Below are 22,696 nucleotides of genomic sequence, written 5' to 3'. Positions count from 1 at the left end.
ATTGTTTTACTCAATCACACAAAACTTTACTGTATCTTTTTCCGTCTCTTTTTCTAAATGTTATTTTTTTCTGAATGAAACTTTACTGTGTCCTTTTCCGTCTATTTCTCTAAATGTTATTTTCTTCTATATTTAAACTTTACTGTATCTTTTCTAAATGTTATGTTTTTTTCTAAATGTTGATCGGCGCAGATGGATTTTGGTAGGCCTAAGTTCGTTGGTAGAATTTTTTTCTCACAAATAGCCCCATAGGTGGCAATGTGCACATGAATGAAAATCAACAATAAACCAAAGAAGAAATGGGCTTCCGTATGTTTCGCAGAGGTTTTGACCAATGAGCTGAATGTGCGTTTTATTTTGAACGTGAAGGTGGCGGTTTAGACGATAACGCTTGTTTTTACAGTATAAGTCAAGTCAGGATTAAAATAAATAGCAACGTTCATAATACGCTTATAAGGTAAGAAGTCCAGGAGGAACTAATTTTTATATAATCGTAACGTTAATTGCTAAATAATTTACGCTAGTTAGTGCTTCTTGTCTGTTGGACCGTGAATACCCGTGTTTCAGACCTTGACAGATTACCTAAAGTTACATACCTACTTTGATAAGTATTTGATAAGCCCATGTGATGTCTAAAATTGGTGTAAATAGGCGCCAAAGTTGACATTTCACAAAGGGATGCAAGCAGTGATGTCGTATGTCTATTATAAAACCAAACAACAACAATACTTATAAATAACAACCTAAACATTCTTATTGTAAAAATGTGAACCTTGTCTTAACAGTTTGTGGGAAATGTGTGTTATATGTAATTATTTAACTTCACATTAATGTAACTTAGTTGTAAATGTATGCAAATTTTTTTCTTCCTTTGTGCAGAAGAATCTAGCTTTTCATAAAAAAAATAGTCTTTTATGATTATTGTTAATGTTATGGATTTATTTACATATCAAACTATTCAAAATAAAAGTACAATGACAGCTGAATGATGCTGGCTTGTAAACTTGTGATGTCAATGCAAAATTGTGAAATGTTACCTCTATGTCTGATGCTTTTTTTGAAAAGTGTGCTAGCTGATTTAAATAAAATTTTATCAAACTAAAATTTTATATATATATAAAATAACCTCTTTTTAATTACTCCTGTGTGTTATTGCAGATAATAATCTCAAAACATGTCATCTGTCAATGGCTTGTCAAATGTGAGTACTCCACTCCATAACCATAAACAGTTTTTTTCCTACCATCACCAGCTCTAATGATAAACCTGTGTGTTTTGTGTTTTAGACCAAACCAGATAGAGTCCCGCTCAGAGATGTACAGAATGAACAGTTAAATATGCAGGGCACTCCAACTCTTATGTTTAAACATGCATCGACACATGTGAAGGACTCAAACATGAAGGTATGGAGAGATTTCTTAATTGCTTTCACATCCCTCACTTAATATTTTTAAATTAAAATAAGAAATTGAAACTAATTCCTTAATAATTATAAGTAATAATAGTAATCAATTAGAAAAAAGAGAAACCATTTGAAGAATGTATCTGTCGATTTACTGTTTTATATAAGGATTTACAATTTACAGTTATTTTGAATAAGCGATACAATTTCTTACCAATTTAAATATCATTGTTGAGGTCATATTGTTTTTAGTGTAAAATAACAAAAAGGTCCTATTCTTATTGCAAAAACCTCCCAAGGCTGTCTAATATTGATTCAGATTCGTGTCGTATTGAGTTTCTTCTTTTACCATCTTATCATCATTGCAATGTCCCAAGATTTAATCGAGTGAAATTAAAACAATAATTTAAACATCAAGGCTGCTCTAGAGCTGAATAAGGTCTATGTAAAATGTGTGTGTGTGTGTATATATATATATATATATATATATATATATATATATATATATATATATATATATATCTCAGAATTATTAGCCCCCCCCCTTGAATTTTCTCTTATTTTTAAAAATATTTCCCAAATGATGTTTAATAGAGCAAGGAAATTGTCACAGTGTGTCTCATAGTATTTTTTTCTTCTGGAGAAAATCTTATTTTATTTCGGCTAGAATAAAAGCAGTTTTAAATTTTTTTATGACCCATTTTAAGGTCAAAATTATTAGCCCCTTTAAGCTGATTTTTTTTTTGACTGTCTACAGAACTAACCATGACTATACAATAACTTGCCTAATTACCCTAACCTGCCTAATTAACTTTATTATCCTAATTAAGCCTTTAAATGCCACTTTAAGCTCTATAGAAGTGTCTTAAAAGTATCTAGTCAAAATATTATTTACTGTCATCATGGCAAAGATAAATAAATAAGTTATTTAGAAATGAGTTATTAAAACTATTATCTTTAGAAATGTGTTGAAAAAAATCTCTCCATTAAACAGAAATTGGGGAAATAAACGGGGGCAAATAATTCTAACTTCAAATGTGTAAATAATTTACAAATATATGCACACACAAACATCTGAAAGTCTTACAATAAATTTATAGAATACCACAATCAATTGTCATTTTATGAATGCAGACAAAAAAAGAAAAAATGCATTTTTCTACCCATTGCTGTATGTTATTTATTCTTTTTCTGACTTTTTCTATGATATTTTGCCTCCCAACAGCATGAAGTTGTTCTTGGTGAAAATCCATCAAGCTTAGCTATCACAACAGAGGTCTATAATATTGGTCAAACTATGGATACCACTGATGAACATCAAGACATCATATTAAAATCTTTTGCTTGCCTTGAAGGAGAAGTAGTAGTTGAGGGTGAATCTGTACTGTCAGATATTTCTGTTTTAATCGGCCGTCTTGGATTGGTGGATAATGTTCCACTTCAAAGTGACTCTGATGAGACTAATGGAATTGAGGACACAGAGGATAATGAGACCAGTAAAGAGCATGTTGATCATCCATACTCTTGTAGGAGCAGATCTACAGGTTACAGTGCCTCATCCGTACTGCATCAGGAGGAAGAAGTTTCCACCATTGAGCTGGAAAATGTTACATTCAAGTCCCTTATGTGCTTTGGTGGAGAAGTTCTTGTTTCAGATAGCTCAGCCATCTCTAATGAATCCATAATCATTAAGGATCTTGCATCTGGAAATAACTCTCAATACGAAACTACTCCTGTTTCTAAAGTGGACACCGAGGTTGTATCTATAAACACTCAACCTTTAGGCCATTCCTACTGTAACTGGAAGAGTCATGAGTCTTTTATTGAAGATAGCTGCACCATCAGTACAGTCAATGATGTATCTCAATCAACAGTTGAGCATAATGTTGGTACTCAATGTGAGCACCCTGATCTCTCAGAAGGATGTTATGGTGTATCAAATGAACAAGAAGAGGTCACATTAAAAAGCTTGAGCTGTTCTGGGCTTGAAATAGAAATCGCTGATCTATCCAAGGTGTCAGAAATGTCTTTACTCCTATATAATCTTGCTGAGGAACAAAGTCTAAATTGTTTAAATGATGTCACTGAAAATGCTGGTCAAAGCTTTGCTAGTTTGACACCTGGAAGCAAGCATATTGATCATATGTACTGCCATGCTAAGGAAATGTCTCTAGTCCTAAATGTGTCAAGCACTGAAAACGAGCTCTTTACCAAGTCAGAGTGTCTTTCAGAAAGGTCTGGAAATACGGTTGATGCAACATCACCTCTTGGACACATTACAGAGGAAAAGTTTGTGTCTGTGACATGCCATGAAATAGAGAAATCAAAAACACATGAGGAGTCAAGCCAACACTTGTCAGCATTGAATAGAGAAAATAAAGCTGAAAGTTCAGATGTTGCAAAGTTAAACAACAGTGATGGCAAACCCAAGGATGAATCTTCTGTCGTGACTGCAAAGCATGTGGAAGAGCTTAATCAGCAGTTAATGCCAGAAATGAAGGAGCCAATTTCACACTCTGAGGAAACCCTTTGTCCTCAAGATGCTGTTTTGGAAAATGTTGGCCGAGAAACCAACATTCCCAAAGTTAGGACACTGACTTTAAAGGATGAAGAGATCCACCCAGAGATTGAAGTTATGCGGTTATGTGATGCATCAAGTCAAGCCATCTCAGATCATCAAGATATTTCTAGTGCTATTGTTCTAACAAGATCTTGTACTCCAAAGACACCCACCCTAAGTAGGAGTGTTTTGCATGACCCCACAGCCGAGAACCCAATGAGCCACCTGTGGCCTGAGCTTCCAGAGAGTCCCATGCCACCGCCTCTGTTGAACTCTACATCCCTGGTCAATGCTTTTAGCTACACGCCCGTTCCTTCAGACCCACCCAAGAAAAAGGACGTGAAACCTTCTGCAGACCATCAGAATGAGTTGAATGCCCCTCCAGTTTTCGGAAATGGGCCTTTACAGGAACAACTAAGACAAATGGCTGAACTGTTGATGGTTGCTTCAGGAAAGATGGTTGTTCCTGCTGCAGCACCAGAGAATCACCAAAATGTTTCAGTGGGCACTTCTCCAGTATCAACGCGCAGTGTTTGTGTGTGGAGCACACCAGTTCAGCGAATGGAGCGCAGTGTTAATACTTCAGGAACAATGGAGATTTGCAAACAGGCTGATGTTTCTGATGCTAGCACTTCAACAGACTCCCTTTTATGGAAGTAAGTTAGTTCAGTAGATAAGTATGAATCATTTGTCTTTCTGTTGATGTGATCTACATTGTCTCTGTTTTTGAAGTTTGTCTCCTGGAAATCTGGAGCATCTGTCTAGAACTGAATTGGAGCAGAGGTTGACCTCTACGCTCATCATGGTGGAGGTTCTTACCCAACAGCTCACTTCTTCTCGGGCTCATAATCCAAGCAAAGATGCTTCTCCATCTGATCTCAGAGAAAAGCTCATCCAGACAGACCACACTGAGCTCAGACAGGTGAGAACCCGTTGCATGAAGATCTGGTCACTTTCATTCATATATTAATATAAATGGTTAGGACTTTGCACAAGTTCCATGTGTAGGTTTGACAAATTTTCAGTTAACCGTGCTGACCAGAAGAAACCTGATTGGTGTGAAAGTCAGTTCTGTGTAAGCTGTACTTTTATACATTACTATGCTTTTGATGAGATAAAGGATCTTTTTTTCCACAAAATTTGGCTGTTACTTCAGTGTTTACAGTAGGCCTGGGTAATATTGTTTATCTAAAAAAATCACTTTATGTGTACATAGTCCGCTGTTTTGAAAGCACAATGCTGTAGGAAGTTTATTTTTTCAGAATATTCTTATGTTTAACTAGTCAGAAATGCTGAGTTGGAATTTGGACCAAAGAAATTTTGTGCTGCTTATTTGTCAGAATGGGACATACAGAGATTTATATGGGACTGCCCTGGAGAGAATTCAGTGTCTTGAGTACGATCAGGAGATTCTTCACAGTCTGTATAACAGCATTCAAGCAATGAGGGTTGGACTGGTGAGTTGCTCTCTAATACTCAAGTGTTTTTTGCATTTTTGAAAATTCTGATATATATTATAATTTATCTATAGATCTCATTTAAGTCAAGCACAGAGGATGCCATCCTCAAGATGAAACAGATTGGAGATACTGTTAATGTCGATCAGGAAACTTTATCTAGACAGGTAAGTGACTATTTTTAATTGTACAAATTAGTTCTAATTATCAATGTGACGCAAGATCTTTACCAGTCGCATCTCATAATATGTCTGTGTTGTGTAGGCCAGTCAGATGAAGTCTCTTTATGGGAGGTATAAGTAACACTTCAAAGAATGGAGGAGAAGATGAAAGACATGAGGAAGCGTATGGATGCGGCACTAGAGGAGAAGGAAGCTGTGAGAGAAGATTTGATTAGTTTGCTATAACTCCGAAACCCAGATATTTATGTATTTAAAAGCTGTTTATCTGAGATATTTACTTATCTTGTTCTTTGTGTGTAGGCCTTCAGCGTAACCCAGCAGTTGAGGGACCATCACATTTCCCAGGTGGCTGAACTAGAGGACACAATTGGGTCTCACCAGGAACTAATGTCAGCACTCAAACTGGCCTACCCACCACTGGTCTGCTTGTATTTCTTTACCTCCATATTTATGGAATTAAAACAGCTTAACAGTGACCAAAGACAGTCTGAAAGTAGGGCTGTGCAATATGACAATATATATTCAGGGTTCATACGGTCATGAAAAACCTGGAAAATTCATAGAATTTTGACATGGCATTTTCCAGGCCTGGAAAAGTTTTAGAAAAACCCACAAAGTTTTGGAAAAGTCATGAAAAACCGATATCTGTGTACTTGAATATAGGTTACTTATTTTGATTTCTATTTTGTCCTAGGCCAATCAAATACTGTAATATTAATAGTGCGATGTAAGCATTATCTAAATCAATTTTACATAGATATAAATATAAACTAAATAGATTGTTGCATGTTTTACGATATGCTGTAATACATTTAAACATGCATTGCTTTTCTTTTACCATGCATATGTAGACATTGCATGAAACATTAGGTCATGAAAATTTACTTAAAGTCTTGGGAAAAGTCATGGAATTTTAATAGTAAAAATGTGTATGAACCCTGTATGTTTTATGAACAAAATACAAAGTCTAAAATTTTATATTATGCTCTATTGTTTATGGTATATGGTAATTTAGTTCCATATTTTATATGAGTGTAATATTACATGCCATTACAGGTTGCAGACAGGAATATTAATAAGCGCATTGTGAGAAAGTTGACCTTACAATGTTGACCTTTTTTTTTACTTTTCTCTTGAACCTGTAATAATAAGTTTTTAAAAAATGTTTTATATTTTATTAGTTTATTTTTTATGGTTTTTTTTTATCAAATATTTACTCTGAAGTTTTAAAGTTGGATATTTTTTTTCCACATATAAATAGGTAAATTTCTGAGTAAACGCTTTAAAATGTAAAAATTAGTCCTTTACATGTGGTCTATATATATATATATATATATATATATATATATATATATATATATATATATATATATATATATATATATATATATATATAAATTAAATTAATTGGATTTACAGAAAAATGGCATTAAATCTGGATCATGATATGAGGTGACTTGTGTTGTGAAATGAGCTTTTTGTCGCATTGCCTAATCCTGTATTCTGAGTGGGAATTTTGTGACATTTCCTAGGTTGAACTGAGCAAGTCATATACAGAATCCATCAGTGCAGCAAATGTCCATTCGAAAAGGATGCAAGAGGATAACAAAAATTTGTTTAAAGAGGTAACACTTCATATTAAGCCCATCAGTGTGTACTGCATTTACAGACTGAAATGAAAGTAGTGTGCGAAGAGTCAGTGATTTAACTAATTTACCCCTTTCATCTGTGGAAAGCTGAAAAAGGCTCAGGAACTGGTTCGAAGGATAAGCCCAGTGCTTCACCATCTTCATCAGAGAACCACGACTGCCATGGAGCAGAGCAAGCAGCATCTGGAAATAAGAGACCAAGCCCTGAAAGAAAGAAACATGGTAAGAAATTTACCACTGAAGTCAAATACATTCTGTTATTTTATTTATTCATGTATAGAACAATGCATGTCAAATTACAAAAAGGAACCCAGAGAATGTCTGAAGCCGTATGATTAGTAGATTCAGATCGGTCAAGTGGTTTCTATCCATCGACCAATAGTATGATCCTTGGTTTGAAATTGACTGGGACCCAGTGACTTTATTTGAATTGGGCTTCATCAGTCACATCTGAACATCCAGCCCTTTCTCTGTATCTCCACAAACTTGATGAATTAGTCATTTAAAACCATGTCTCTGACAGCATGCTATGCTATCTGTGAATTATGAAATCAATCCTATTTGTTTTTCTTAAAGATTGACTGTTCACTGTCATTTGTGGAACATACATTACTACTTACTATACACTTTTTATACACAAATACACTTATTTAACAACACGCTTTACATGCCAATTTGCACATAACAGCTGCACATACAACATTGTATATAAAAATATACCTGTACATATATTTGTCAATTTGTATATTTGGATTTACTACTTCTATTCTACTAAATTCTGTCATCATAGTGAACCTAATATACTAATAAAAGTTTCTTTGTCAGAAACCATGTAACAAAAATCTGACAATTTCAACAAAACATTAATGCTAATATAGCACTGACCAATTTATAAAGATAAGTTGCATGTTAAAAAAATATTTTAAAACATTAAGTGGTTTAAACTGGGTTTGCAAATATTTGTAATTGGAGTTCAGACTACAACTAAATTGATGTGTGAACATTTTATTTTTCTCTAAAGTTCTCAGTAAAATGCTTATCCTATTTAGATCTAAAATATATTCACAGTATAATCTTCATCTAGAAACGTTAGTCATTTAGTTTAAGTGCAGTCTCTCTTTTTATTTGCTGTTTCCATTAATCCCCAGATGGAAAATGAACTAGAGCACATGAAGTCAAGCTTGCTAGATGCCAGTCAACAGATTTCAGACTTGAACATGCAGCAGACCATCATGACTTCAGGTGTGACACTGATTTACTTTTGACCCTGTGTAGTGAAAGGTGAGCATCTGCTTGACTTTGCTGTGTGTTTGTTTAGAGATGTTAGTGCTGAGAGAGCAGCTGAATCAGGCAGAAGATGAGCGCTTTCTGCTGCAGAGGAGAAGCACTGAGCTCTCAGCCACAGTCACGTCCACATTGGCCTCTTACGCCTTCCTGGAACAAACCCTCGCTTCTGAGACCAGCAAGTATGTTAGCAAAAATCCACCTTTGGGAATATGGCATTTGAATGTATAATGATGTATATATGCTAAGGCACTTTTAGTTTTACATGAGCCAGTCACGCCGCTTCCTTTAGGGACTTCACAATCTAACCAGAATCCTATTCTGGCTATTCCAAAACGATTTTTAATTTTTATTCAGATTTTTTTCTATTTATCCTGCTGTACATCATTACAACTTTTAAAGTTTCTTTGCATTTGTTGAATATTTTGTTTAATTAAAAAGCCAGATTACAAAGAGCAATTATGAAAACAAACATATTACATAAACAATGCATTTCATTTTCCAAATAAAAGGAGAGCATCACATTTTTTATTTGTTTATAACATCAAGAAAATGTTAAGAATAAAAATAACAGCTGAGGTCAAAATTATTAGCTCTTGTTAAATAATAATTCTTTTTCAAATATTTTCCATGTACTGTTTAAGAGAGAGAAGGTTTTTCTCAACACATTTTAAACACAATAGTTTTAATAACTGATTTGTTTTGTCACTGCAGTGCCATTACTTTGCAAGACACTAGTATTCAGCTTAAAGCATTAAGCAAGCTTTAAATCAATAATGCTTCGTTAGTTTGCAACCTAGATCACTTTCATCTACAACCCGTGGATGTGGAACACAAGCCGCGATCCTTCACTCATAATGGAATGTACTGTAATAATGGTGGTATACATCATGTCCGCCCCCTTTTATTGTGAAACCGCCAGCACAATGGACAAGTAGCACAATGTGTCCATGACAACGTGAGGTTTTGCTTTCAGGAGAAATGCAGCAGTTTGTCCCCTTGCCTGTACAGAATGTCTGCATCTTAATGTCATAAATAAGTAAAAACGTTTTTAATTCACTGAAATATGGTTTTGTAGGTCTTAAATCATTTTAAACAGGTCTTAATTTTCCTTTGTCGAATTGTTCCTGTTCCTTTGGTTTCACACCAGACATGAAGCACTGCATTAAATTCCATTGTTGCACGTTATGTTTTTAAAATATGTAAATGTATTTTACCACCGTATTTTCAATGGATTTTCTGTGCTGAGCTGCTGCTCCTCACAGCACTTGCATTTAAATTACCTTTCATCTCATTTTACACTTGAGCAAATGAATGATTGTTTAAGTCTATTTAAAGGATTAAATTATGTTGCAAAATGATCAATGCTGCAAAATGAACCACATAAAATTGAAAATAGTCACTATAAATACAACAATACAACAATTGGTGGAGCTCCAGTTTAGACTCGTAACCATTAACCTTTATTATTTATTTCACCCAAACAATTTGCTCTCGTCATCCCCTTACACATTCGCTCTTCATTGGATCACAAATTAAGAAGTTTTAGATTAAATTCTAGGGCTCTCTGACTGTTGACAGAAATGGGCACATGATATTCAGAAGTACAGAAAATGAACATGATTTCATGGGTCTTAGAATTTCTGGAATATCATTGAATTTAAAAAGTCCATTATTCCAGAAGTCAGGGAATTTTTATATATAGATTTTTTATTTTTAAGTCATGAATTATCAGCTACTGTTTTGTTGTTGATTTTAAATTTTAGTTTCCATTTAGGGACATTTTATTTTTCAAAATTATTTTTTTATTTTTTTCTTTTTTTTTTTTTCAACACTAGTCAAATGCAGTCACCAAACTGTACCTGTTAATTAAGGCTTACATGTCTGGTCATAATATACATTTTAGGAGCTTTGGCTTTAAAAGCAGACTGGGTGTTAAAAATTAAACAACAAAAACTAGTGTAATGTTTGTAAAAGTACCATCAAGCTATCAAATATGTCAGAGGGACCAATTTGTAGCCATGCAAACACTTGGCATCTCTTTTTTTTTAAAATTAATTTATTTATTTATTTTTATTATTGTTATTCTCATAGTGGCCATCAAAGTCCTGCAAAATAACATTCAACTAAAACCATTTTAATGTCATGCAATGAACAAAGACCTGTGTTTTTTTTTTAATTATTATTGTATGTCATGGAAATTCAGCTATATAGTCATGGAATTTGATATATGGCTTGGTAGGAACTCAAAACATTCCATGTGACATGCTGTGTGATTCAGCTGTAGTTATACAATGAAGAATACTTGGATCACATAGTTTCAGTGTGTAATATTAGCTAACAGTGATATGGTCACCAAAATGGTGAACTTCTAACTTGTAATTTTCTTCTCTAGGTTGCAGCAGTCAGTGTGTGATGCACAGCTAGCTACAGAGAGAGTGAACTGGTATATCTTGATATTTAAATGCTAGCACAAATATAATTGATTTGTTTAAAAAATTTACAAAAATAAATGTTAAAAATATAAATGCTTTCGGCAGTCTTGAAGAAGCGCTGGAAACCTCTAGGAAACAGCTAGAGGAATTTGAGGAAGCACTGTTGCAGAGAGAAATCTTGATTAAAGAGCTCCAAACTGAAGCTGAGATTCACCGCCGTCAGCTCAGTCAGATGGATCAGCTTCAGACTGAACTTTCCAGTGCCAAAGAAATGAGTGAAGTGAGGAGTTATTTATTTAGATTTTACCTTCATTAGTTTAGCTCTATAATACTTTCAATTCAGTTCTGCTTACAATAAAAGAAATATGAGTTGTTCTGACAGTTCTTGCAGGCAGAAAACGAACTGGCACGTGAACAAATGGAAGAAAGTGAGCGACTGCTGCGATGCCATTTACAGGGCCTTAGAGAGAGAAACCTGGAGTGTGAAGACCTCAAACTTGCACTGGAGCAGCTGCGGTAACAGCATATTCCTGTCTAACCACTGGTACTTTTTAAATCGGTTATCTCAGAATTAATGGAAGCTTTCTTTTGATGCCATCACTCCTCTAAGGCTTGAGAAAGAGTCTCGACAGGAAGAGCTGGACACCACACGGGACAAAGCTCGCAGGATGTTGCTGGAACAGGGAGAGCAGATGGCTCAGGCGTGTAATGATGTCATGCTCCTAAACCACAGAGTTTGCAATCTCTCAAACATCCTGAAGGAATCCCTAATCTCCAAGGTCTCTATTTTCAACTTTTACCTACTTTAAATGACTCAGACTTTTCCAGGTTAAATAGAGTTGTGGCTGCACCCAAGTTAACAAGTGCCAAAGGATAGAAGTTTAAGTCCTGCATCAATTTGTGTAAAAGAATAGAAAATGTGTTAAGTTTATCTATTGTTTATTAAAAGTGTAGGAGCCATACATTGTATATTGGCGATTGGCCACAAGGTGTCAGTACCAGACTATATAACTGTGGCTTCACTGCATGGAGGAAGGGAGCGTTGGTAGGAAGCACACAAGCTGCATCCCAAGTGGCACACTATACACTATGTACTTATGCACTTACACATCAACAGCATAGTATATGACTGTAGTGTCATCTCAAATGGAACACTTATGTTTTTTTACTAAACGTAAATTCAACCCGTTTCCCTGATGACGTTTGCCAAATTAGTGAAATAATTGAACAAACTACCAAATAATACCTGCTGTGAGTATTCCCGCATTCTCCATCCGGAGGCGCTATAATCACTCTCATAGGAGAATTTCACTTTCACAATCCAAAATAAAGTTATCCAACATGTGCGCTCGATAGCTCCACCCCTTCTGCTACTTGAACAAAGCAGCGGTTTGTTGAGTGCGTAAAGTGTCCATCATTACACACTTCATTTTACCAGTTGAATGAGTGCATCATCTGGGTAATTAAAGTGCACTTATTATTTTTAGAGTTTTCAGTGTAAATGCACTACTTACACTATTTATACTAGAAAATGGTGTAAAATAGTGCATAAGTATGCGATTTGGGACGCACCTACAGTTTTTGACCGTAACTTAAGGTAACAGAGAAGTGTGATATGGATGAAGGAATTCTGTTTATTGGAAAATAAAGACGTTTTTATTTGCATCGATTTTGCCTATACGGGCTCTTACTTTTATGCGTTAAAAACTTGCTCACTCTGCCAACAATAGCTGCAACGGAACGCCACTACAAAAAGGTTATTTCACCAGAAAATGAAAAAATTACCCTGATTGTGCGCTAAAGAACTTTGTTCATCAAATAAAGATGTTTTTGACCCTGTTTCTGGAAATTTAGCTTCCTGTAGAGTTTAACTCCAACACTTATCAAACACAACTAAACCAACTTAGTGGGGTCTGAAGAAGCACTTGGTAATTAAAAACAGGCGTGTTTGATCAAGGTTGCAGCTGACCTCTGCAGGTAGGGAAATCTCCGGTAGCAGGCTTTTGGCTCTCGTGTTCTTCTAGATCATAGGTTTCATTCTTGATTCCTGGAGGGTCGACCATTGATCTTGATGTTGTCTAAGAGCTCTCTCATCTTCCGTAGACTGCAACAGTCCTGAGATGTTCACATTACAGAAAAGGAATCGTAAATTGTCAATGTTCCATGATACTTTTTTCAATTGTAATATCACAAAGCTCCCAAGTACAAATGTCTTCCGCGTTAGATTACTACGGGCATTACAACACTTGATTGTCGTGTTGTTGACTCTAATGGCAATACATCATATTGCCTGTGATAAACGTGCACCCTGACCATTTTGGTGCACAAAAATGCACTTGGTGCTTTGTATGATTATAATTGACTCGTTGACGTCACATGGTTGACAATGTTTTTTGTTACTTTTCTGTACTTTGAAAATCTTGGGATCCTTGCAGTCTATGGAGTGTGAGAGATCATCTAAAATATCTTCATTTGTGAATATATTTTCTCTACATAGCAGAGTAATTCTAGTAAGTCTAGATTACAAAGTCGAGTTTTACCATTTTTTTTAATCTATTCAGCCAATTTCTGGGTCTAACATGAGCACTTTTATCTCAGTTTAACATAAATCATTGAACTGGATTAGACCAGCAATTGGCAACTTCAGTCCTGGGGTCCGTTCTTCGTACGTGGGTTACTCGATGAGCTGAATTTGAATATTGACTATTTGACATGATCCAGGATCGTTTAGTTCTTCAAAACTCATCTGAAACGTGTTGTCATAGCAACAGTTCTGATAGATCAAACCTGCTAGGGAGCAGGCTCATTTCATATAAACAGGATTAGATTGGGTCAGTTCAAGCAAAGATAATACTGAAAGTATGTACCGAATTCTGATATTTAAATAGAAAATAGTAAATATAGATTTTTTACTTGTATATTACATGCATAATATTCCCCTTTTTTTTTTTTTAATTAAGGATAATAATTTATGCAGTCATGCACGTGTTGTGACTGCTAATATGCCAGTGATTTGATGCTTCAAAAAAGTTGCAGACACCTTTACCAATATCAAAATGCTTTTTTGATGCAAAATTAATTTATACAGTTATTCCTTGCGTCGATTACTTGAGTAGGCCTAGGCTACTATAATAAAGAAAGCCTTCTCTAAATGTAGAACTGAATAACGTTACATTGATATGCATTGAATTACATGACAAATACTCTTGACACATGAGTGTAAAGCCTGCAGCCCAAACAAATGTGGAAAGTTATTGCGTATCTTATTTAACAAACCTTTAACTGCTAATTTGATGCAATTTTGCTCACATGGATAATTGAATATTAATCAGATGATGTCATTACGCTGCTGTGCCGTCAGCCAAACGTTGCATTGCTGATCATGATTTCGAGGATCTGTCCTTCACAACACACGCAGCGATCTCAGACCAGTTCATCCAGACATTTTGATCTGATTTGTGAACTTGTTTGAAGAACCAAATTAGCCAGAGATCAGTTATCAAGATTAAAAGATCCAGGATCTGCCAAATCATCTTAGATCATTTAAGCGAGGTACGAAGAACAGACCGCTGGAGTGCCACTCTCCTGTAGATTTTAGCTTCAACCCTAAACATCAAACACACCTGCTTGTAGCTAGTAATCTTATGGACACTGATTTGCATGTTCAGGTGTGTTTGATTAGTGTTGGGGCAAAACTCAGCAGGACAGTGGACCTCCATGACCGAAGTTGCCCATTCCTGGATTAGGCCATTAGCATCTCACTCAAATTTCAAAAACCAGTTTCTGTAAATTTCCCATTTAAAGCTTGACTCTTCCGTAGTTACACACTTATGTTCTATATTATTAATCCAAACAAAATATATATCCTAGTGTTTGTCAAAAATAGTAAAATATAATGTAATGTGCAGTAACTAAGTAACTTTTAGGAATCTTTAAATTTTGGCCTAAATTTCACTCAGTGGCCTTTGTTGGTAAAGCAGCTCACAAAAACCTCTTCATTTTATGATATGGTTTTAAATTTGTTACACACTTCTTTAGACCTCAAGCTTTTATTTCATAGAGTTTTAGGGTGAATCAAATTTGAATTTGTATGTGTCTTAATTAAATCTTTTTTTATATTTTATATAGACATGTTTGCATATAGCTTTTTTGTTATTTCAATATTTAAACTGTAGGATCCTGTACAAAAACATCAGTCTCTTTTTTTAATTTTTTTATTTATTATGCAGTTTTACTACCAATAGCTTTCTGTGAATCCTATTTTATTTACAGAAAATGTGCAATTAATAATCTATTTTAAAATATTAGCTTTTTAGGGCTTGCCTCGCTTCTGTGCTGGTTAGATGTAAAAGTATTATTAAAAAAAACATGACTTTTGTTATATAATTTACTGCTGTAAAATTTAATGACTTTTTAAAAATTACTATAAAAGTTATACAAAAATAACTGTTCACACAACATTTGTTTTTGTCTGAATTAACATTATATTGCTGTCTTTCACTGGTCAGGAGTCAAAGTCCTCTGAAAACACTCTGCAATCTCATCGACATCCCTCCAGCTCTTTTGTGGATTCTATTATGGTGGCCATGATGAAGACTCAAGAACCTGAAACAGAGACTCCAGAGGATTTAGGTGTGTTAATATTTCATACTTTGTGTCTTTTTTTTGATTATCTTATTAACGATTATCAGTCTAGCTGCTACTGTAAACAAATGCAAACTAATTAACAGATTAAAAATGCGGTTTATCTTGTGCAGTAATCACAAACATAATAGCTGTGTGAATGCTTTTGTCAGTCAAAAGTACTCTTAAGACCTATGAATGTGTATTCAGGTACATGGTAGACAAAACTATTTCTATGTCAATATTGTGTATATAAAAAGGTTGAAGCACTTGTCAATTCAATTCACCTTTATTTGTATAGCGCTTTTACAATGTAGATTGTGTCAAAGCAGCTTCACATAAAAGGTCATAGTAAATTGAAACAGTGTAGTTCAGTTTGTAGTGTTTAAGTTCAGTTCAGTTTAGCTCAGTTCAGTGTGGTTTTAAAAATCACTACTGAGAGTCCAAACACTGAAGAGCAAATCCATCGATGCGTAGCTCTACAGATCCCAAACCATGCAAGCTAGAGGCAACAGCGGAGAGGGAAAAAAAACTTCACTAATTGGCGAAAGTGAAGAAAAAAAAAAACCTTGAGAGAAACCAGACTCAGTTGGGCACAACCATTTTAATTTCTCCGCTGGCCAAATGTCTTTCCATCAAGAGAAAATTGAATTTGTATATTATTATAACTGTTCAACTCGTTTTTGTTTTCTGATGTTTTGCAGAGGAGAGGGAAGTGCTACAAGACTGTATTGGCAGTGAAACCAGTGCTTTTACCCGAATACCGCAAACTACACACACTGAAGTGAAAGGTATGTTCAGTACTGGCTAATAATGCATTTAGATATCACATATTTTTTTTGTCTACTGCTAGCTCTTACAGTTAAACTAAGACTGTGTTGCTGTTAGGGGTGCTGCAGTACTCTGTGTAATATTGAAGCATTCGGTATGACCTCCACACTTCATCATTCATATGCAGTTTTTGGTTTTGAATTAATTATTACAATTGTATTTTTCATTTCACCACATTCCTTTAATTCCTCTCTGAGCTGGCTCTGTTCATGTCAGAATCCATGTCCATACGCTGAAACAATGCTCCCGTGAGTAAATGTCTCATCAGTGAGCACCAAAGTAGGAGACACTTTCACGTGAATGAAAATGAAAGTGATGTAAGCCGCATGTCAGAGTGTGAGAGCACATGGGACTCGCACAGGAAATCTGACAAGAGCCTTATCTGAAGATTTGAATGAAAGTTACGATGCACAAATAAAGTCCACTTCTCAACGCACGATAAGACAGTTATGATCAATAATGGGCTATATGCACAGCTAGTGTTATTCAGCCAAATTCAGGAAATTGTGTTGTCTATAATTTTGTCTCTGTGTTGCATATTAAAGTTAAGACATCTTATTCCTGCTATCTGTGTTTTTAATATTAATCAAACAACCCAAAATCACTCTGCTCCCAGTAATGGTTAACATTGAATTTATAAAGTGAAAATTTCATATAATATTCAGTGTTATACTTCATTAAATTTTAAATTAAATATTTGATCAGATCAGTTGATACCGAACCGTAGCGAAACAGTGACCTAAAACCAAACTGTGAGAAGTCAGTGTTGTTGCATCTCTATATAATGTAATGTGTGTATTTATATAGCGCATTTGTTGTGCATGACAATACACTCAAAGCGCTTCACAATCATAAGGGGGCTCTCTCCACACCACCACCAGTATAGTTGATATACAGTCAAAATGATTAGCCCTCTTGTTCAATTTGTATCCTTTTCAAAATATTTCCCAATTGCTGTCTAAGAGAGAGAAGATTTATTTTCAACACATTTCTAAACGATAGTAGATTACTAACTCATTTTAATAACAACTTTATTTTGTCTTTGTCATGATGACAGTACATGCTATTTCACTTGTTATTTTGCAAGATACTAGCATTCAGCTTAAAGTGCGAATTTTTTATTTTATTTTATTTTTTAGGCTAAACTAGGTTAATACATAGGCTAGGCAACACTGGTTCTATAGACAATCGTAAAAATCTTAAGGGTGCTAATATTATTGACTTTTTAATTATTATGGGAAGTTCTGTGAACATTTCCTTGGTCTGGTAAACAGCTTGGGAAATATTTGCAAAAGACAAAATTTCATAGAAAGGCTAATAATTTTGGCCTCAGCTGTTTATGTAGTTAAAAAAACGTTTAGCTTTTTTTAGCACTAATCTTTTTTTTTTTTTTTTTTTTTTAACCATCCTATTTATTAAGTACACGTCATGTTTTGAGAGATGACTTGAGCTTTGTGACATTGTATTAGAAGCAGCCATCACAGGGGCTTTAACACACTTTTGTAATTCCATCCAAAAATTCTAACTCAGACCATGCAATCTTTTTCCAGTCTTTGGGTTTACTCCCTGAATAATAGTGTATGAGCAAAATTAATATGCAAGTGTTCTCATGTGTTCTCAGAGATGAGACGGAGCCATATGTTGGAGCTGTTGTCTGATTTGGGTGAGGCTATCTCAGATCTTCAGTTCAACTTGGACCAACTGAGAGTTCAGAAGGACACAGAGCAGCAGACTCTGAAGCAGACCATGTGAGTCTCAACCTCGTCTACTCCTTGATTAAGGCGAACAGGAGAGACACTGGGGTTTAAATGAGTTTTGTATAATATGTTGTTTGCCTTAAATGCGTAAGTGTATATTCATTCATTCATTTTTTTTTTCGGCTTAGTCCCTTTATTAATCTGGGGTCGCCACAGCGGAATGAACTTGTATGGAGAAGTGGGTCAGGTGCATTGCAAAAGTGTCCCCTCCCCGATACTTCTAACAATCTTGAGCATTTCTTTGGGTCTCTTCTATGAACTCTCATCTTTAGTTCTTATTTTCTATTGGGTTCAAGTTTGGTAATTGTCTTGCTGAAATGTCCACCCTGATTTCCTCATGATCCTTGTAGTATTGTGACTGAAGCAGTTAATATTAATCTACATCAGAGATGAGCAAAGTAGAGCCCGCGGGCAAAAGTTGGCCCACTGTAGCCTTTTGAATGACTTTACCACAGAGATTTCTGTCATTTCTAATTTGATGTAAACTTTTTTTTGTTGGTTTGTTTTATTACTGAGCTACAAAAAAGCAAACTGAAATGAAATGTTTAAATTAATCCGATTTTTAAAAAAATGTTCAGTAAATAATGTCACTCAATGGATAGAGGACTATGCGGAAGACATCGGTGAGCAAATCAAGGCAAAAACTAGTGTAACTACATTCTGTTACAAATTAGATGTTTTTGTATTTACTATAATAAGTTCATTATTAAATGTAAAAAATAGGCTGTACTAGTTAATATAAAGCAATGATTTCTAGTTATTTTTAAATATTATTAAATAAATTAGGAAATTACCCATGGCAACTATATTTACCATTTGACCCACTAGCCTCAATCAAGTTTGGTTTTTGGCCCTTCATAAGAAAAATTTTGGGCACTCCTGATCTACACTGACGAGGGGCAGAGTTGCTTTCTAACTACTAAAAGATTTTAGCTGCTCTCTGGGCTTTTTACAGTTCCCTTTCTTTAGCTTTAATACTTTTTCCATGTGTCATTCAGTTTATAACACTTTTTTTTTTTTAACAAATTAGTTTTGTTTTCTTTGAACGTATGGTTTATTTTGATTGTTACAGACATCTGGCAAAAATTTCAGGTAAACAGCACCTTAAAATTTGTTTTCTGAGAAAAAGGGTGACATGTTCATTGGTTATTTTACCCAGTCTATATTATAAATGTTGTATGTTTTTTTTCTTCTGTGCAACACATAAAAAGAATTGTTTTTGGAGAACACTATTAACCAAACAACGTTTGTGTCCACTGAAACAATGTCTTCTTTTGTGTTTCACAGAAGAGTAATAAAAATTGCAAGTGATCAAAAGGTGGCTTTTTTCTAATAAGTGTTTCTTATGTAATGTCAAATGTGGCACAAGTCAAAATGACATGAGTTAAGTTTAAATCATAGCTGAACTGGTCATACCTGAACATCAAAATGCTACATCTCTGTTGTGTTTCTCAGAACTTTGGATTTTGCTTCCTCATATTTGGTGCCAAGTTTTGGTGCCTCTGTCTGCATTGATTTTTATAGAATTTGTTTATTAATTAAATAATTGGCTTAACTGTTAATGGTTGATTTATGTATTGGCAGAGGGAGCTGTGTGAAAATTGCTCATTTTTACTTTCTATTAAGCAGGAATATTTATAGTTTTTTGCTGTTAATAAAATTAATTTATTAATATTTAAATATTTGATGGTGAACATGCCTGTAAATGCAGCAGAGAAAGGGGAATGCTGTCATTTTTTTTACTCAAAACCACACTTATAGGTTTTATTGGTATAATATTTATTATCAATTTAATTAAATATTTTGCTTTTATATGGGAAACAATAAAGCATTCCCAATAAACCATATATTTATATATATATATATATATATATATATATATATATATATATATATATATATACTGAAATATTTGTGGTGTTCTGTTTCAGATATGGCCTGCAGGAGGCGCTACAGGAAGCATCTCAGACACACACCACAGAGGTCTCGCAGCTGCGGCAGACTGTGGATAGACTGCAGGCTCAGGTGGAGAAAGATGCTGTGGTCCTACAGCAAAAGGCTCAGGTACTATTTAAAAGCATATTCATGCATGCTTTAAAGATTTACAGTCTCAAAAGATGAATTGTATGATTACACGACCTATGTCTGTCTCGGCACTTTTAAGGATGAAAGAAACCTGAGGAAACTCTGCGGTGAGATGGAGGAGAATATGGAGGCGGCACACAAACACAGAGCAGAGAATAATGTATGTATTAATTGAGGGTTAATTCACAGAAAACTGACATCATAAAATCTCTATTTTCACTTTCATAAATCATTGATGGATAAAATGGTGTGGTATTGTTAGTTTTATGTAGTGTTTAGCCTGTGCTTTGGTTGTGTGAAACAGGAGTTGCGTCGAGAAGTTGCTGATTTGCGTCGGCTGGTGCAGCAGACACAGGTGGAGGTTCAGGCTTTAAGGGAGGAGCTTGACCAGTCAGGCGTCCAATCAGCAGCCAGTTCCAAAACCTTAGATGAAAGAATCAGACTTCTCCGAGAGGTAATGTAGTCCATCCAGATCTTTTTTCAGTGATTATTATGAGGAAATAAATTATTTATTTATTTATTTCATTTAACCCCCAACTCTGTACAACCTAGTTTGTCAGGCATTCTAAAATGACTTTATTTGAACGCCATTTTGAGACTTCCAGTAAGATGGCAGCATTTCTGCTCTGAGTAATAGTTTAAATTTTTGATTTATCTAATTAAATGTCATTATAATATAAAAAGTTAGAGTGATTAAATTGTATGTAGTTCCTATTTAGATTTGACACAGACTCCTTTTGGATATGTTAACAATAATGAATACTTGCACACATTTTGCTTTTAGGTTGAGAAGCTCAAAGCAAATTTAATGGAAACTGAGGAAAATCGTGCTAAGGTCTTGGAGAGGGCGAAACGACATGTAAGTCTTATCTGCTTCATTGTTGTTTATAGCATTGTATAATTGCAGAGATTTATTGATATTCTATTGCATATGATATAGCAGTAGAGAATAGAACTAAATATAGAAATAATTCAGTAAATGCTTTTATGATTCACGTTTAAGTTTGATCAGACAAAATTTAACATGTACTTTAAGTACAATAGTCTGCATTTAATGTTAATATTCTATCAATGTCATTTGGATTTCTGAATTATTGTATTGTGCTTCTGTAGCAAAGGGTCCATGCCATGAACCAGAGTAAAATGGAGCGAGAACTACATTTGCTTGACGATATGATTGAAACCGTCAGACAGGTCAGAGGAAAAATCAAAATCATATACTGTACATATTTGAAAAAAATATCATTAACACCATTTACTTTTATTTATTTATCTTTTTGTATTCACAGACATTGTCCTCTGTACCCGATCTGGTCAAGAGCTCTCCTGAATTACAAAAGCTTGTAGAGTTTCTTGGATAAGTTGCTGAAAGTTAAGAAATGTGTCAGTTGAATTTTTTTTAATGTAATAGATTATCAGTAAACAGTTTAAGCTAAATAAAGTTCTTTAGGCATTGTTCTAGAGAAGTGTTGGCCAATAAGCTGACTTTGTAAGATTTGATTTTAATGTTGAGTTAGTGTATTGACACAATCTGTTTAAAAACATCACCATCTTAATTTAAAGCTTGTACATGTGTTTAAACTATTAGAACTAGTACCAATAACAAATAAATAAATTCCTCTAATACCGATTTAACAGAAACTCCCGACTGAATGCTTTTTGTTTGGTTTTGTTTGTTTACTCATAGTTTGAATCCTACATATAAAGGCTGATTGATGAGCAGATAGTCCAGTAATTAATCATAGTTATTGTAATCATGCCAGTGCTTGTGAAAACCTGATGATGGTTGTGATGTTTTAATCCACCCCATTCAAGCACAATGTTCAATGATGGTGTTCTTCTGCTTCACTGATACTCAATACCTCCTTCTCTACATTGGCCTGCCATTTCAAACCTACGCAGCTGACTGCTGAAATCTCCCTTCTCACAGTATTAAGACTTTTACCTTGGCTTTTTGTGTAGGATGGGTACAAATTTGTTCACACTGGTACTAATTCAATGGACAAAAATGCCATGTTAGAAAATGGCAAGTTAATCCTAGTGCAAATACTGGCAACTTCATGAGCTTGTTAAAAATGTACGCTGATATTTGAGTTATGGGACAAAAAAAATGCATGTTTAAAGTGTTAATTTGGGGTATAGATCTCGCTTTGGTTCCATTGTTTTGCAATATTTGTGAAGTGTTTTAAAGATTCTAATTGAGCTTTATATGTTTTAATATGATAGTTACTGATTGTTCGGTAAAGTGACAATAGTTCAATAGTATTTTTTTGAGCACTTATTCTGACCACATATGTAAATATGTGCAGTCTAGCAACAGCAACAATGGCTTCTAATCTGTATCTCGCTGTATGAGATCATTTTATTTCTAAACCATTATTTGGTGCAAGAATTAAAATAAACTTTTTTTTTTTCTTAATTCTTTAAAATG

The 22,696-nt window shown here is 34.6% G+C and overlaps 1 protein-coding gene across 2 annotated transcripts; it reads left to right on the top strand.

The window, feature by feature from the left end:
- Positions 1-353: 353 nt before the first annotated feature.
- Positions 354-21,823, top strand: spag5 (sperm associated antigen 5). Of its 2 annotated transcripts, XM_056459135.1 has the most exons (20): positions 5,500-5,586; positions 5,684-5,796; positions 5,902-6,021; positions 7,134-7,226; positions 7,338-7,472; positions 8,399-8,492; positions 8,569-8,716; positions 10,930-10,980; positions 11,075-11,249; positions 11,352-11,485; positions 11,580-11,748; positions 15,478-15,601; positions 16,297-16,383; positions 18,045-18,171; positions 20,112-20,244; positions 20,345-20,425; positions 20,570-20,719; positions 21,050-21,124; positions 21,379-21,459; positions 21,555-21,823. In XM_056459135.1, the coding sequence occupies exons 2-20, from the start codon at positions 5,734-5,736 to the stop codon at positions 21,624-21,626; spliced, it is 2,112 nt and encodes a 703-aa protein (XP_056315110.1). In that variant the 5' UTR covers positions 5,500-5,586; positions 5,684-5,733; the 3' UTR covers positions 21,627-21,823. The 2 variants fall into 2 exon arrangements, with proteins under 2 accessions (XP_056315102.1, XP_056315110.1); XM_056459127.1 differs by lacking the exons at positions 5,902-6,021; positions 7,134-7,226; positions 7,338-7,472; ... (13 more) ...; positions 21,379-21,459; positions 21,555-21,823 and adding exons at positions 354-457; positions 1,159-1,201; positions 1,287-1,403; ... (1 more) ...; positions 4,695-4,884; positions 5,303-5,419 and having other exon boundaries at positions 5,494-5,586; positions 5,684-5,780.
- Positions 21,824-22,696: the final 873 nt, after the last annotated feature.

Source organism: Danio aesculapii, chromosome 1 (assembly GCF_903798145.1).
Source record: "Danio aesculapii chromosome 1, fDanAes4.1, whole genome shotgun sequence".
NCBI classification, from domain to species: domain Eukaryota; kingdom Metazoa; phylum Chordata; class Actinopteri; order Cypriniformes; family Danionidae; genus Danio; species Danio aesculapii.
This window is presented reverse-complemented; position numbering and strand designations above follow the sequence as displayed.

What these genes read in the sequence shown, in the direction of transcription:
- spag5 (XM_056459127.1), top strand. Translation starts at nt 1,175, where the DNA reads ATGTCATCTGTCAATGGCTTGTCAAAT. An exon ending in CTGTCAATGGCTTGTCAAAT is followed by an intron (nt 1,202 to 1,286) that starts GTGAGTACTCCA and finishes TTTGTGTTTTAG; the next exon opens with ACCAAACCAGATAGAGTCCC. An exon ending in TGAAGGACTCAAACATGAAG is followed by an intron (nt 1,404 to 2,627) that starts GTATGGAGAGAT and finishes GCCTCCCAACAG; the next exon opens with CATGAAGTTGTTCTTGGTGA.